The sequence below is a fragment of the Drosophila ficusphila genome, unplaced genomic scaffold (assembly GCF_018152265.1).
Source record: "Drosophila ficusphila isolate 14025-0441.05 unplaced genomic scaffold, ASM1815226v1 contig_197, whole genome shotgun sequence".
Lineage (NCBI taxonomy): Eukaryota > Metazoa > Arthropoda > Insecta > Diptera > Drosophilidae > Drosophila > Drosophila ficusphila.
Window position 1 is genome coordinate 7,257,376 of NW_025064091.1, and position 16,729 is coordinate 7,274,104.

Here is a 16,729-nt window from a genome sequence, read left to right on the forward strand (position 1 = left end):
GCTAAATTGTTTAGCAATTCACCTGCACCACTGTGGTTTTCCGGTGGTTATAACGTGTCGAAAGGGGCGTCAATTGAGGCGTGGCATAGCCGTAACTGTTCGTCGCTGCCTGACACGCTTGATTGAGTTCAAAATCAGATTTGCGGGAAACACCCAGTTCGCATCGCAAATTGAAATAAAAACGAAACGTGACATTTGCTTTGGTTGGCAACAGGCGGACGGTCTGAGACACAAAATGAAAATGAAAATGAAACTGAAACTGAAACTGAAACAGAGGGCCAAACAATCGAATACATTTCCAAGCTCTTCACCCCTTTTTCATACTCTTTCCGAGGGTTTTCTATTTTTGGCCAAAACTTTGAAATTCAGACATTCAAATTTAAACTATGAAGATAATGTTAAATGTTTTTTGTGGTGATTTCAAAAATTTGAATAGTATACCCTATGGTATGATAACTGAAATTTCGCTTAATCCACGAGGGTATTTGAGCATCTAGACATTTAAACTATGAAGATAATGTTAAATGTTTTTTGTGGTGTTTTCAAAAATCTGAATAGTATACCCTATGGTATTAGAACTGAAATTTCGCTTAATCCACGAGGGTATTTGAGCATCTATACTCCAATATTCCTTCTATTGCTTGATTTGCTTTTTGGAAACGCACAAAGGGTGCAAATCTCTGTTTCGAAACGAATATTTTATTGTCAAAATCAATAGATGTCAGCGTTTAACAGCTGCCAGCGGCAACCCCTGATTGCCTGTCAAAAGCTTTTTCGTTTTATTAGATTTTCTCTGCCGGTGACTTTTGACCCAGGTAAGTCCTAGAATTTTCCATTTCCAGTTGTTGTTCGTTGTTCGTTGTTCGTTGTTTTAGTGTATTTTGCAGACCTTCGTCTGTCTCTTTTTAGCTTCCTGCATGCCATCCACACAAGCGCACCCACACTTACACAAAACCCGTCTCATGTTTCCATAAAAATTCCCACAAAATACAAAAAAAAAAAAAATAAAAATCTCATCATGTTAAATGTGCAATCATTTGATAAATATTTATATATATATATATATATGAAAGAAAAATTTATATATTTTTTCTTTTTCTCTTCTACTTCCCCCGCCACCCCTTCAAAAACACGCACACACACCCACAACACCCACACACACGCCCGAAATATATATATGTATGTATATATGTATGTACTTATGTGTATATGTGTCACCACCAAAAAAATTAAAACCCAAAATACTCACACAAAATGCCAAACAAATTGAATATAAAAAATAATTCAAGCAGCATTCGGTAAGTAAACAAAATATAACGGTTTATTTATATATTATATTAAGTGTCGAGGAAGTGCGTTTAAATTGTGAAAGGACTAGATTGAAATGTGGGCTTGAATAAGAGAATTTTAAGCCGATTAACCTTGAAATATATGGCCAGCTATTCGGTAATTCAATTTAATTGGTGTAAGTTTTCGTATATAAGTAACTTTACTTTAGTGATAAAAGTTTCATTGATAGAAGTGAAAAACCCGGAAACATAATGATTTAGTTTAATTTAATGCCAAAAGCCGTTTATTTTATTGATGTTGTATCAAATTACCAAGTACACTTTTTGATTTGATTTGCAATGAGAGCCATTCTTCCATCCTGTCATTATTGTTTACAATTATTAAGTACCGAAACGCGGTGGCAATGAAATTATTTAGAGACCTCAGCGGAAGCACCGGAAAACTTTACAGCGTCAACGTGTCCTGACGTTCCGGTGAATTTATGAAGATGCCCCGTAGGTAAAGGCCCCCCATCCCCCATCGCCAACCACCATCCCATCCAGAGAACCACCCCATTGTAGACCGACTTTTGGTGGACTCAGTGACTTGGCTAATGGACAGCCGTTGGCGCAAAGTGGGAAAAAGTGAAAGCGACTTCTGCGGTTGCCTAGGACTTCCAGGCGACCGACTTTTCTGTGCCTATCTAACGATGCCATTATATTGTCATGAATATGATTATGTTGCTTCGTATATATATAAATATATATATATCGCATATCGCGGTGGTGCGGGGGGTTAGGTAACGGTAAAGGTAAGGCGCAATGGCTGGTATCATATTTCACTTGTTGTTCAAGACGGAGAAACAGTTTCGGTCTTGAATAAATAGCGGAAAACATGGCAGAATGCGGGGAATCCTTGTCGCCAGCTCAGCTTTGTTCCCCTCTCCCTTTAACTTCTTGTTGCCATCTCTTTCTTTCACCGGCATTGTTTCTGTTCCTTTTGCCCTGCCATCTCTTTCTTGGCCAGCGAATTTATGCGCGAGGCGTGTGCAGAATTTGTAGCCTCGCTTCTAATTGCTCGGCGGTAACTGAAGACCTGTGTATTTTTTTAAGGCCCACACACTTTTTATTTTAGCATTTGCAAACACCCTGTTTCTCCTGCGAGAGGAGCGTGCAAAGTGTTGTCTGCCATAATTAAAGCCGACTTAGCAGACAGCGAGCATCTGTTTTCGGTCTGACAAAGTTCAAGTTCAGAGCGGCAGCAAACGAGAGCCACCGCACCACCTCCACCTCCCCGGTATTTAGCCCACTCAACCCACCACCGCTCCCTACACCACCAGCACCACCACCAACACCACCCCCTTTGCGCTGACCTTGCCGAGACAAGTGCAAAGTGCAAGGCAGGCAAGGATTCTGTTGCTTCACTGCTAAAAAATAGTAAAGTAACACAAAAACGATTGGCTAATATTCATTCTGGAAAATCACAGAAATGTTGGGGAATATAACATTAGTTTAAGAACTTGTAAGCTTATTCTAATTAGTAATACAAATATTTTAAATCTACCTTACATTTTTTAAAAAAGTTTAAGAACTAAAAGTAAACTTTTTAGCACATTTTCATCTTACAATACTTTTCAATTATGTTTATTTGCTTTATTGGGAGATAGTATGACTTTATCTTTAGATAAATTATTTTCTCAGTTGGCAGCGTCGCAGCTGGCGCTGCTTTCCACCTTTCGTTCATTCATAATTCAGTTTGGGCCGACATGGCCCACATAGCGTTTTGCGTCCTCCGTCCTGCGTTCCTCTTTAAACTGGCATTTAAGCTGCGGTTCTCGCATTGCCAACGCTTCTCTGCCCGCGCTTGACACATCAAGTATACGCCATGTGGCGCGAAGCTATGCCAGCTATTTTTCGTTTATTAAACGTCGCGCGCGCAAAAATTTAATAAAAACCGACAGGAAAGTTGTAGATGCTTAGCCATCCAAGCGTTGAGCCCTCGATAAGTTATTATACCCATGCCACCGACGCTTAAACACCCCCCAAAAAAAAAGGGCCAACAGAACACAATGAGGCCCTCTCATAAAAATGTGCCCAAAAAAAACGAAAAAAAAAGAAAAGAAAAAAGAAGTAAGCAAAGAAAAGGCGACAAAACAATTGACATGGCCATAAAACCAATCAGTTGCTGAGCGGACAAAAGAGAGATTTGTTTGTGTAAATCGCTTTTCAAATCGCACTTTATCAGCGGAAATAAATCGCCGGAAATCCGAGGAGCAAATCCTGCGTATCCTTGGCGTCGGCCGTAAACATTTTAACTACGCTCCGGACATAATTCTAGCTAGAGCTACATAGAGGTGAACATCAAATGCCGGACAAATCGTGGCCCAAATGGGCGTGGCACTTGTTGTAGACTTCTGAAGGAGCTGTGTATATTTGCAAATCGATTTCGTTGTGATTGCGAAAACAATTTGAAAATTGCTTTGAGCCATTTTGAGGCAACTCGAGCGACAAGCGGTTGGCAAATAAGAAAACCCACAAGCACATACACACACACACAAACACACTCGACACAGCCCATGCACACATTCGTAAGTTACACCCCCACAAACACACACACAAACACACACACTTGGAAACAGGGAGACAAGTTTGGTGAAAGTTAGGAATTACTCTTTAAAATGGGTCGAACCTTGGGTAAATTATCAATATATTCATTTTCCTTTGAAAAATAAAAAAGAAAATAACAGCTTGTTAGCCAAGTAATGTAATTAATTTAAATGTAATTAATAAAAAACACTTAAATATAAAAGGGTATTAAGCTTACTTATAATTCCTCCATCCAAAAACCATAGACGAGCAAAAACAATTCTTCCGCCTTTCCGCACTCACACTCCAATACTCTTGGTGGTGGGCTTTGTTGGCCGAGGGGGCGTGGCAGGGATAGAGGCAACGGCTGACAACTGAATATGACAACTGAAATAGGCTGCACTAATTTGACAGAATTCAGACAGAAATCGGTGGAGGGACTGCAGCCGGGTGCACTGAATGATTGACTGGCTTTGACACCTACGCCAAAGTTTTCCAGCTCCGAGTTGGTTCCATTCGACACTCGTCGCCACAAAAGACCGAAGAGCGGGGAAAAGCGATGGCGAATGGAAAGGGGAAGAGCTTCCAGCTGACTCAACAGGAAAATCAGTCAAAGTTGATTCGATTCGATGATGTGGCAGAAAGTGGAGCAACAAATTGAATGTTGCCTCACATATGGCTTTAAATTTAACCGACTTTCCGAAGTGAATTTTCCTAAATTTATTCAGAAGGCAAGTTAAGCTTTTTTCACAGCTGGTTGTTCTAGTAAAAGAATAAATTTTGTTAAACCAATTTTAGTAAAATAACCATTACCAGAAAAAAATGTTCTTGGTTTTTAGGCAGTTTTCTATTGAATTTAGTTTGTAACTCATTCAAGAAGTGACCCAGCGTCCAAAAATGTAATATTTTTGTATAGCCCAGAAACTTAGCAAATAATTCTAATCACTTTTAAGACAAATTTTGAAACATTTTGGATCGTTTTCCAAAAATGGCTTGACTTTAAAAATGTAGTATCCTTAAATGCCATCCGATTGGAAATTTGATTATGAGTTGAACCAGATATAACTTTCCACATTGCGACCAATATTTGTTAAGGCCAAAAAACGGACTTTTAGAGGGCAAAAAATAGAATCTCCGTCCGCTTAATAAATTAAATACTTAAGCTAAACATTCGGTGTTAAAGTGTATTTTTGTTATTGGTGGTAATATGATCTTGATTAAACGGAACAGGCTAAGTAACAGATCAAATAAAATATAAAGCTGTTGGGGTTTAAGTGATTCTTTGGTTTTTTTTTTTTAGTGCTGCTGATCGTTTTCCTCGTCGCTTAGTTTGAAGTCGAAATCGAAATCTCCGGCTGGCTTCCGTGGCTCCATTTGTTTTTTGTCCATCGAGGAATAGGAGTTGCCCCACTTTCTCTGTGGTTTATTTTGCGACCGGTACTTCGCGTCGGGAATGTCATTGCCCATGTCGAAATCCAAATCAAAGTTATCCAGTGACTCGTCCAGGACATCGTAATTATCGTAAGATCGTGATTTCGATTTGTCTTCCCAATCCGACTGCTTCCCAAAAACATCCGTGTCATCGTCGTAGTTGTACAGGAATCGTCTTTTCGATGGGCGCCTTCCTTCCACATCCCAGAAACCGCCGATCATCAAAAAAACGTAGAGAACAATCAGTAAATTCATGGAAGTCATTTTGGATATGTTGTCGGCTTGATCACTATACTTGAAATGAATAACGTTGATATTCATTTCAGTTGACAGGAATAGAAATGGACAACTGGGATTGTTGGTTTTTGAAATTTGCTTTCTGGTTTTTGGATATTTAAGTATGATTTTACGCGAGCTCCGGAGAAATCATTACATATTTATAAGCATTCAATTATATAATCTTTTATTAATGGCCTCAGAATATACCTTATATTTTATAAGGCTTAAATTCTAAAACGGATCAAACGTCCATCAGGGAAATGGGGCCCATCACCTGCATCACCTTTCGCTCGATGACATCCCGATTGGCCATCAGACGCCTCATTCTCGCCTCGTATTCCTCGTACTTCACTTGGGGCTCTTCATCTGGATGCGATTTAATTGTATCCTGAAATTCCGCAGGAGATCCCCGCGTCCTCATCTGCATCCAGTGGTGTGCTTCTGGTTTTTCTTTGTCCTTGGGACTCTTTAAGTGCGATTGCAACGAGGTCGGCCTTTGGATGAGTTGCAATAGCGGTGATACCTGCATCCGATGATGGTCACCATATGCGATTTTGGTGCTCGAGATCGGTGGCAGAAGGTCTTCAAAGTCAGTGTTGGTTTTCTGTACAAATGGCTCGCGTTCCCCGAAACCTTCTGGTTTCTTTAGCCACTTCGATTGCGGATGTTCCGGAATTATAGTGTTCAAGTTGGCATTGCTCGGGCACTTTTTCTTGGCCAAACGCGATTGTAAAACCTGAATATTGTCGTTCATTGCTTGTGTGTGTTTTTGGAGAGCTCCCAGCAAACAGGAGATCCTGGCCGCAAAGGCCTCGTCCTCGCCATTGAAATCGTTTTCGTTGTCTTCATCGTTTTCATCATCGCCATCGTCCTCATCATCGTCATCGGCATCATCGTCATCGCCCATGGCTGCAGGATCGGCATCCTCGTCGTCGTCCTCGTCCTTGGAAATTGTCTTGGGACTCTTGCACCGATTGTTCTTGAAGTATCTGAAATCGTTGGGCAGTTCGTACTTCACATCGTGCGGGTTTTCGGCGGGACAAACAGCCGATTGATCCGCCACACAGGTGTTCACCTGCCACTGATCTTCCTCTGGCTCCAGATCCTCCTCCAATTCCAATTCCCAAGTTTTTTGTTTCTTTGGCCGATGCGCATTGGGGTTCCACTGCTCATAAGCATCATTGGCATCCTCCGGGCATTGTTGCACTTGACCCAATTGGATGTGGAGCAACAGGCAGAGTATAACGCTTATTTTGCTTATCAGGGTCATAGTTTACAGTCAGATGTTTGTGATTTTATAAGCAAATATATATTGTTAAGGGCACTTGTTCAAATTCACTAAACTCTTTTTTTTATATTGATTTGGATAAATATTTTGTGGTGCACTTGAAAATTCTGTAAGTGCTGTGGCTCCCCATTCGGTGTTTGACCAGTTTGCATTCTTGCTGCTTCTGGAGGCTTCCCTCCAGATGTTTTTCCTCTGGGTTTTCCGGATTTTCCCGCATTTCTTCCGCTGCCGCTGCCGCTGACGTCAAGGATGCGACAGTGAAATGTTCACTTATTGCGGTTTTTGTTTCCATTCTTTTCACCCGCCTGCTGTTGTTTACAACCTGCGCACGATTGCCCCAAAGGTGCGACCATGGGTGGTGGGTTGGCAGGGGGGTCGATGGGGTGGGGGGGTAGAAACATGAGGGTGTGGCTGAGGGGGCGTTGCGTCTAACGAATTCATCAGCGCTCACAAAAGATGAAGAAAAATGGCAAACTAAGGCCAAAAGATGGCCACGAGCAAAACACCTACGCAAGCGGAAAGGAAGTCGCTAACCATACTTTTTTCCCGGCCATGCACTGAGAAAAATTACAAACAATAGAGCTAATAAGTACGTGAAAGTTCTTAAAGGATTAATAAAAAAAATAATCATTTTGTGAAGCTTTTCCACTGATTTAAGCTAAAGAGAAAAGCCTTGGTTTTTTTGTCTTAGTTCTGGATTAGTTGATGAAATATGCCAGATCTTTCGAAATATTTCTGCCAGTGCATAATCACACTCCGGTGTGCGTCAGCGTTGCGGAAGCTGCCAAAGGATGGAAAGGATGCCGGCGAGGATGGAAATAGAAATAGAACGCGACACAAGAGCGGCAGACAAGTGCCCGATGATGAAGACGATGATGGTGCAGCTGCTGCTGCAGGTGCAGGTGGGAGTGGCAGTGGCAGTGGCAATTGAGGAGAGAGTGGCGGGGATAGTCATAGGATATGCTGAATGGACGGACGATGATGAGTCCCGCCCGTGGAAAATGCATTTTCAGTGTCGCTTTTCCGCCGAGGGTGCAACAAGATGTCTTTCTGAAACGCACTAGTAAAATGAAATAACATCATTGCACTGAAGCGACAATGTTGAGTAACATAAACAGTATTGCATTTATTTATAAAGCTTTAGCTAGGAATTTGTTGACTAAAATATCTGAAAACTTATTTTGGAATAACCCAAAACATCTTCAATGGATCTAGTTAATGACTGGATTTTCTCTATGTGCATAGTGAACTTAACCCCATTTGCCCCAGAGTTATGAGCTCTGTGTCTGTCCAGAGAATTTGATTTAATTTCGCTTGCCCAGTCTTCCGTTTTGTAATTGCCCGACCAGGCGAGTTCCCTGCAATTTGCAATTAAACTGCTGCAGTTTATGGCAGTCGTCATTGGGGAGTTGATTCTCCTTTCGTGGCAGACGAACAACACGAGCAGAAAAAGGCACTTTGTTGGGAGAAATGTTCGCCGGAGGGAGCGATGGTTCAGTGACATTAAAACTTTAATTTAAAGTGGCAAGCCCCTTAACTTGTGGTGGTTATTAGAAATGAAAGGAGATGAGTAGAAAGATAGCCATTGATAGGTTTCTGGGAATCAAGACCAGAAACGTAACTAGTCTGAGCACATAGAAAGTATTTATTGAATCAGAGTTTATGGACATTTTATTTATACCATTTTAGGTAATATACATTTTAACTTAACCTCACTATAATTAACATTTGAAATACCGATTCAAAAACAACTTCCTATTTACATTTAAAAGCTACATTTCAAGTTTAAAAGTTTGTATCCTTTACCTCGAGCTTTTAGCTTACACAAGCTTCCTTACTTGAAAGCTTAAAAGCCTGTTGCAAATCCTGTGCAATAAGTTTATTTTATCTTTAAAGCTGCTATAAGCTTAAGTTCCTCTAGAAAAGCTACAACTATTCAAAAAGGAATGTTAACCGCTCCTGCCATTCAACATGTTCCACTCTTTGTTTTTTGTTTTCCCCATTTTCCAGATTTCCTTTTTTCTTTGTCTTCGTGCAGCGCATAAATCATTTCGCTTTCGAGCGTTAAGCATACGCAACGTTGCACAGCGTTGTGTGTGGCGTTTTCCACTGCATTTGGAAAATGGCATTGAAAAGCTGTTGGCGAAACAAAATTTATGACCCCCTAGACTCTTTCGACTTTTGACCGCGGGCCTGTTGCTGAGTTTTCACTTTCCACATGGTATTTTTTTTTTTTTAAGATTTTCTTTTGCCGTCTAACTTTGCCAAAAAAAAACGTGGCCAGCATCATTTGTAAAAATCTTTCAATTGACAGGGAAAAAACAAAGGGGGAAATTGCTTATTAGACATTAGCTGAAAGGAAAAACTTGGAAAAGCTAAGCAAGCGGAAAGCGGTTCGTTTTTCTTTTATGTAGCCAGTGACTTTTATTCAGCTGCGTCGGCTGGCTGCTTGGTTATTCCATTCACTTGCCATAAAGGATTTTTCATGGCACAGGACGCAGGACGCAGGACGGAGGACGAAGGACGAAGGACCATGAAATATGCTAAATGGACGCAAAGTCAAGACAAACAAAACAAACAGAGGCGGTTGATCAACGGCGTTGGTTAACCCTCGTTGCTCCCAGGGGTTGCTGCAGATCCCATCTCCCAACCCAATCCCCTTTTTTTTTCGCCCAGGTGCACATTATTCATTCCTCTGTCACGGTCCCGAAAAGCACAAGACTAAGGACACGTATGCGCTGGGGAAATGGGTGGTAATCGACTTAATAATACCCCGAGGAAAGAAAAAAAGCTAAGCGGCGTAATTAATTTATTCTCAATGATTGCAGCCCCAGAGCGCTTATCATTTTAATATACAAATGTATACAAGATGCTACACAATATTTATATGTTCAAGACGTTTTCGGAAAGGTATTTATTTTGGGTGTCTAGCTTAAAGGATACTTAGTCATCTTGATGACTTTTTACTTGGCAAAGTTTCCGAACTGATTTGTTCTATTAAGTGGCCATCGTCTCCCTCTCGCGTTCATTGCCTTTGCTGACACGGTTCAAACTTTAAAAAGAATAGTAAAAGGGAAAAACTTTAAAAGTAACTTCATTAAGCACGTTCTGTCATTATGCTCCCTAAGTAAAGTTTTTTGTTTACTTTGAGCTTTAGAAACGCGTGGGCTTTATAAAAAATTATCTATAAACTAGCAATTTAGAAAAGTTTCTAACTATGTTCCCATTGAAATTAACATTTTAGAGATGAAGTTGCATTGTAAAAAAATCAAATTTTCAACAACTTAAAGCTGGATTCAACAGTTTGGTTATTAAAATAGTAAAATGATGTATATACAGTATCATATTTAATGAAGCTTCTTGATACTAAAAAAGAGTTAATATCCCAGTGGTTTGGCTTCAATTTCGACTTTATTTTGCTTTCGGCGGGTTTGTTTTGCTCGCCGCTTTCCGCATTTTTCCGAGCGCTGTCCTCTGTTTTCCACGTGACGGGAAAAGCTTAGGTGCCACAAACAGGCGGCAGCTTTCATGCGGATGTTTTGAAAGCTCGCTGGGCGCGCGGCTGCTGCGATAATTCGGAAAATGTCGAATGGAAACTGGCGACATGTGCGTGTGCGATTTTCCGATTTTTCGCAGCAGCGTCTTCGCTCAGTTCTGCCCAAAACGCCAGCTGCTAAAGTCGCACCGCTGAAGTCGCACGGAAAACGCGCGAGCGGAAATCGCGTCGCTCGTCCTCGTTGCTCCTTTTGAATCCTGGCGCATCTTGTCGGCGATCGTCGTTGCCCGTTTAAAATTCACCTCTCTACGCGCCCATTGTTTTGCCAAAAAAAAAAAAAAAAAAACTGAAAAGTCCTAGGAAAATTCTGTGTTAATTACATTAATTAACCACGCCCCTTTAAATAGTTTTACAAATTTTTTTTGGTGTGATAAACCAGTACAAGCGACAATTCAGTGAGTGTGAAATAAGAAATGCGCAAATTGCTTAATTGACTATTGGCTAACCAAAGCCGTAAAATAATCCAATAAAAAACGTATAAAAAAGCAGTAAAATGGGATAAAGCGGAGGGAATTGGAAAAAACAGATTTAAAACGAATTAACTGAATTAATAAAAATGCAAAAAATAATATGAATTTATAAATTATTTGCAAAACTACCGCCGAATTCCAAATGGTTTGCCTTTTGCAGATCATTAAATAAATTGATAAATTATTATCGAAATATTTAAATCTGGCTAACCCGTTTTAAATCTGTTTAATTGAGAATTTTAAACTTCATATTTTATTTAGGCATAGCTGTATTTTAACTTCAAATCAAAGTGATTAATAAATTCATAGTAAATAATTACATTAATTGCACTGCTAATTGGATTGCAAAGCTAAACATCAAGTATACGCCGCGTGGTTGCTTTTGACGCCTTTGTGCGCGGAATGCTCGGATTTATCCGAGCTCGTGCTTCAGCCTGTTGCCATCCTGGCACGGATTGCCGCTGGAATAAAAAAGTCGACACAAATTGCTAGGCATTCCGATTGGCAAATCTTTGATTTCTCTCTCGTTTGGCTGCGTGCTGATTGCCCCAAGAGCCCGTAAAACGCCGTCGTCCTTGGTCCTTGGTCCCTTTGTGGGTCTCCCTTTGTCCTTTGCCCGCCGAACGCTTGAATGCCGAATGTTGGATGCTGAATGGTTGATGGTGTATGGCAGAATGCTGATTCTTGAATGCCTGGCCTTACCTTATTTATTTGGGAACTGGCATTGGCTGGCTTTGGAATCGGTTACTTTGTCTTTGGCAAATATTTGCATGGTAAATAGAAGCCGGATAGAGACACAATGGCCGCTGCTTATCGCCGCTGTTTATCGTTATCGTTACGCCCGTCCTGAGTTCCACGTCCTGAGTCCTGAGTCCTGAGTCCTTGTCCCTTGGCAATATGTTAATAATGCCCTGGTAATTAGCCAAAAGTCGGGCGTCGGGTAATTTGGCAAACAGCGTCAACTAATTAAATCACGTAGCAAATGCATAAAAACAAAGCGATTCGCTCTATCTCTAATTTCATCCCAGTGGGCCAACTTTTAGGCAAATTAATAGGCCAAGAAAAAGAAGGAAGGCCACAGACCGCAGACCGCAGACAAACAACAGCAATTAGGCCTTCGGCTGTCTCACATATGCGAGCATTGTCTGGGATCCCCGTTCTCATTCCCGTTCTCCCATCAAAGGCTTAAGGGTTCGAATAAATTGCCTTCATCATCTTTCACTTTTGGCCCGGTCCCTGGTTCGGATTTCCCCCTTTTCCTTTTTTTTCCCACTCCTTTCATCGAAAAGTTTCCTTTGAGCACACATTTCTATGCCCGACGACACACACGACGAAGTTTATTAAAATTTCCTGTCATCTTGTGGCATTAACACACAAATGGAAAACTTTAAAAATGTAACTGGAAGAAAAAACGTGGTGGCCCCGGAAAGTTTTGAAATGAAATTGAATTAAAGCAAATGCATGCGAGTATCTTATTGAATTATTTGCGAAACTTTTCACGTCTAACCAAGCAAAACTCTAACTAACTTTTTGAAATAAACACAATGACAGTGAGTTGCGGGCTGACAGCTTTCTTGGGTTCGAAAATCTTTTGGTTGCCTTTGGGAATAATTTGAATTTGTTAAATGGTTAGCATTTCTATAAAATTATCTAATTTAAGTTTGAGTTCGAATAAAAAATTAATAACGAAATTAAATAAAGTTCTGATTGTTAAATAAAAAGATTAGGACCAGTTTTATTAACTTGGGTAACGAAAGCAATTTGTTTTCGTACGACTTTCACGCTGTACAATTAGATTCCGTTTTTTTAATTTGTCCAACACAGATTCGGAGGAAAGTTTGTGGCATTTTAAAGGATTAAGTCCCCCTTGAGCTTCCATCTTCCATCTCGTACCGCCCATTTCATCCGCTGGGTGACAAGTCATGCGATATGTTGTCAAGGACGTCAAGTGCCCGTATATAGTTACATTAACCGCAGAAAACTGTCCTCATTGTCGTCGTTGTTGTTGTTGTTATTGTTCTTGTTACTGTTGTTGTTGTTGTTGTTGTTGCTGCTGCTGTTGGCTTATTTAAGTTTCAACTTCAGCTTGAGTTTCTGTTTTCTGTTGTCCGCCCAGCAAAGACATTGTATTAAAGGCGGACGACGTGCTCAAGTATCTCATTCGCAGCATCCAGCGAACACTTCCCCCGAAAGTCCCCCCGGTTCCCCCATTTAGTTGTGTATCATTAGCATGAAGGAGCTGCCAGGGAAAGTTTCCCAAATTGCAGCTGCACAGGGAGAAAAATGAAGTTGATTAGTAGATTGAATCAATAAAATTCCTCAAAATATTAAAGGTTTTCGTAGTAGGTTGTTTTTCAAATACTTCAGTTTTAAAAATGTCTAACATTCGGAATTTTAAAGTGCATGTTTTACAAACATAAATAAGATAATGCTTAAATATTTTAATAGGGAACAACTTGTTTATTTCGACCATTTTTTCCCGCTGTGCACAGAAAGTAGGGGGATGATAAAACGAAATTATTTTGGTGCGTGCCAAAGTGCAGGGTGAGCAGATAGGCAGTGTCAAAAGCAACCAAATCAAATAAACCAAACCAAACCGAAATAATGCAATAAATCTTTCAACGTACTTTAATACAGAGTGCAAAACGAACTCAAATTACACATAAATTTCAATTGGCAAAGTCGTGGAGGAGTCCTGCCGAAGGATTTATCGCCCGACGATAATAATTAAGGCGGTCGGCCAGACATAGATACGCAACTACGCCAATATAACGCAACCGACCGCAGATTTTCAGATACAGATACACAGATACAGATACAGAGACAAGCGCCACCATGAATGCCGCACAGAGCGGCGGCCACACGGGCGGTGGTGGCGGCTCCATGGGCAAGAAGGGCTCTCAAATGGAGGTAATTATATTAAATTTTATTTACCACCCAGGACGACTGAAATTGTGCGTCCAGTTGCGACCCGAGAGCTCCAAGGCTCCCTTTCCCATTCATTGCCTTCGATTTCGGTCTTTATTTGAAACGCATTACCTTTTCCATTCTGCATTAATACCCTTTCAAAGTTTCTTGGAATTTCCTTAAGAAGTCCATTAAGTCTTGGACTTTCTCAAACTGCAATAAGAGTGCATTTCATATATAGTTCTTTAATCTTAAAAATTTAGTTTTTCGAGCATACATTTTTTTAACCTAAATTTTGTTTTAAATTAAATCGTTTTTGTTTGTAAGTGTATTTACTGATTCAATATATTTGCTTTTCCTTAGGCTTGCCTTTTTTTCTCCATTTGTAGGGTCCAATTTCAGGCGCTTTTGCTTTGTGCTTTTTATGGGCATTCCTTTAGGCATCCGAAAAGAAAAAGGTGGGCGCGAATCCTGCAGGGGGCGTGGCAGGCTTGACCTGTGTGTCGCCATTTGTAATGAGTGTAAATTGAATTTGGTATGCTGAATTGAAACGTGACGCCGGTTTTCAAAGAGAGAAAAAGCCGGGTAACGAAAAAAAAGCACTAAACAAAGAAAAATAAAAAACTCAAATTAAAATAAACCAATTCGATTAGCTTTGAAGGCGTGGGAGAACTTCCAATTAGGTCGCAAAAAAAAAAACGTTGAATTTCGAGGAGAAGTATAAATTTGCCAGATTTTTCCCACACCCAAATCAAGATTTTCTTTTGTTTTGTCCTGCCAAATATTTGTGTATGCTCCGGAAGTTTTTTTGTAATTTCGTTTTTAACTACCTGGAAAATAAAATCAAAACAAACAGCATAATTAAAACCAACAACACAGAAAAAAAAGAAAAAAAGGGGATGGTACTAATTAAATTTCGTCGCATAAAACAACACAACTCCAGAAGCAATAAAAACTAAACTATAAGTGAATGAATAAATTAAACAAAGGCGAACAAACAAGGGGGACATTAAAAATTAAATTGTGAGAATTTCATTTGGAAAGTGGCAATCGGGATCGCAAACGTCCTTGTTGTTCTTGCTGTTTTGCCGTTTTGCCGTTTCTCTGCTCCTGTAAACACACAATTAAAAACGGTGGGTGGGTGGGCGGTGGTTTTTCATGAGGTGGATGAGGTGGGGTGGCACATAATGGGCAAGGTTGTCCGCTGCCATCGCACCTGTCATTCAAACGCTCTCGGCCATAAATGTTTTAAATGGCCATAAAGCAACAACAGCTTAATGAGCGAGCTCTTCTCCGTTAACCTCTCCCTCGTTTTTTTGCTTTTTTTTTTTTTTTTTTTTTTTTTTTTGTGTTTAGTTCATTCCTAATTAAGCCGAAAATTCTTCCTTTCACTTTGTCTCTTGCCCCAGCTTTTGATTGCAATTTGTTGAATATATATTTATTTTAGGCCAACGCCGAGGGTATTTTCACGGGGTATTTGCAGAAGAGCAAGGCCTCTTTATTAACATTTTTTCTATCTTGAATATTTTATATATCATTGTATTTATAATGAGGTTTTTTAATATGCCTTAGAATATAGCATAAACTTTTGGTTTACCTGATGGCTGGGCATTTGATAGTCGTTCCACTCGCCTGTAGATTTTCGGTATTCCCAATTGTGCAGTCGTTTCGCTGTCGAGAGGGACAGTGGGCGGAATTGAGTGGTTCAGGTTTTGTGGTCATAGCGAAAGCACGCTCGCGGCCTCCACTTCTCGGGGGAGCTGGGTTCTGGCCTCAAGGCTCTGCCACAAAGAATGGCCCTCCACCATTCGCCTCGTCCCCTTTCGCGATTCGGTGCGATTCGGTGCGATTCAGTCCTGGCTTCATGGCGACTTCATCATCCATTAATGTCACTCAATCTGTGCGCATAAATTTGCATAAAGCGAAATCCAATTTACTTTAGCCATTATATGTACATATGTGTGTGTGTATACACACACACTACCCCACCACCTAGCATTACCCCCGCAATAGCCAAAAACTTACATGATATATATGGACTTCCTTGGAATGCGGCACAGAAATTTCCATTTTGTGATATTTTTGTGGTGTGGATGATGCCTGCAAAAATGCGAAAACGCTGGAAACGCTGGGTGAAAATTACTGTGGGCATTCCTTTTGCGTGCCACATTTTAATTTGTTATGTGGACAAATCCGCTTAGGTCAGTTTCCACGGCGAAAGCGCAAAAAACCGGAAGGAAATATGGCACGAGAAATTAACCAAAGGCGGTTGAATGGCTGAGACTATATATAGAGCCCTATACTATATATGAATTCGAAATTAAGTCATAATTAATTCTTTTAGTTTTGTATACTGAATATTTTCTTGAGTATTTTGAAGCTATGTTGATGTTTTAATATTTAATAACATTTTGTGAATTATGCAAAAGTATATCCACGATAAAATAACCTCTTTTATTATTATTTTCAATTAAACAAGTAAGCGTTGCCTTTCACCTAAGAAAGTGCGTTCGATGGGTCGCTTCGAACGGAGCTGACAGGTCAGAGTTCACGTTGTCCACCATTCCGAAAAACTTAAGCCCCAATGGTGCACACGCCATGCTAATCGGTCATTAACATGACACCGATTTCTCTGCGAGCTTTCGCTTTTCTATCTTTGTTTTTGGCGCATTGCGTATACGCCACGTGACCCCACTGCCTTTTCACTTCCTTTGCGTGGCCCTCCTAATTAAATGCTAGCGAAAAATGCTGAAAATTCGTTATTTCTGTCTGGATTTAATTAAATCTAGGCAAAGGATTTCCTTTTTTTTTTATTTTTTATTTTTTCCATTTTTTACGAGCGCCAATTGCCACAGAAAGTTGACACAATTGCAGTGCGTGAGGCCATTGCGAACCCCTTTTTCCGAGCAATCAAAGTGGAAAGTGGAAAGTGGAAAGTGTTGAC

The 16,729-nt window shown here is 40.3% G+C and overlaps 3 protein-coding genes across 4 annotated transcripts in view; 1 reads left to right on the plus strand and 2 right to left on the minus strand.

The window, feature by feature from the left end:
• The window catches only part of LOC108098064 (inactive dipeptidyl peptidase 10), a 95,988-nt gene that overhangs the window by 35,485 nt on the left and 43,774 nt on the right, over positions 1-16,729 (plus strand). The window contains exon 1 of one of the 2 annotated variants that reach the window (XM_017200755.2): positions 10,521-10,803. The exons of the other annotated variant lie outside the window; for it this stretch is intronic. The gene's annotated coding sequence lies outside the window, so the exon portion shown is untranslated. Of the gene's footprint in view, positions 1-10,520; positions 10,804-16,729 lie in introns of those variants that run through there. 2 annotated transcript variants of the gene reach the window in all.
• Positions 5,025-5,592, minus strand: LOC108098066. Its single transcript, XM_017200757.2, has one exon. It carries the CDS (start codon positions 5,547-5,549, stop codon positions 5,151-5,153), a length of 399 nt encoding a protein of 132 aa, XP_017056246.1. The 5' UTR covers positions 5,550-5,592; the 3' UTR covers positions 5,025-5,150.
• On the minus strand, positions 5,722-6,841 carry LOC108098065. The gene has a single exon (XM_017200756.1). It carries the CDS (start codon positions 6,832-6,834, stop codon positions 5,806-5,808), a length of 1,029 nt encoding a protein of 342 aa, XP_017056245.1. The 5' UTR covers positions 6,835-6,841; the 3' UTR covers positions 5,722-5,805.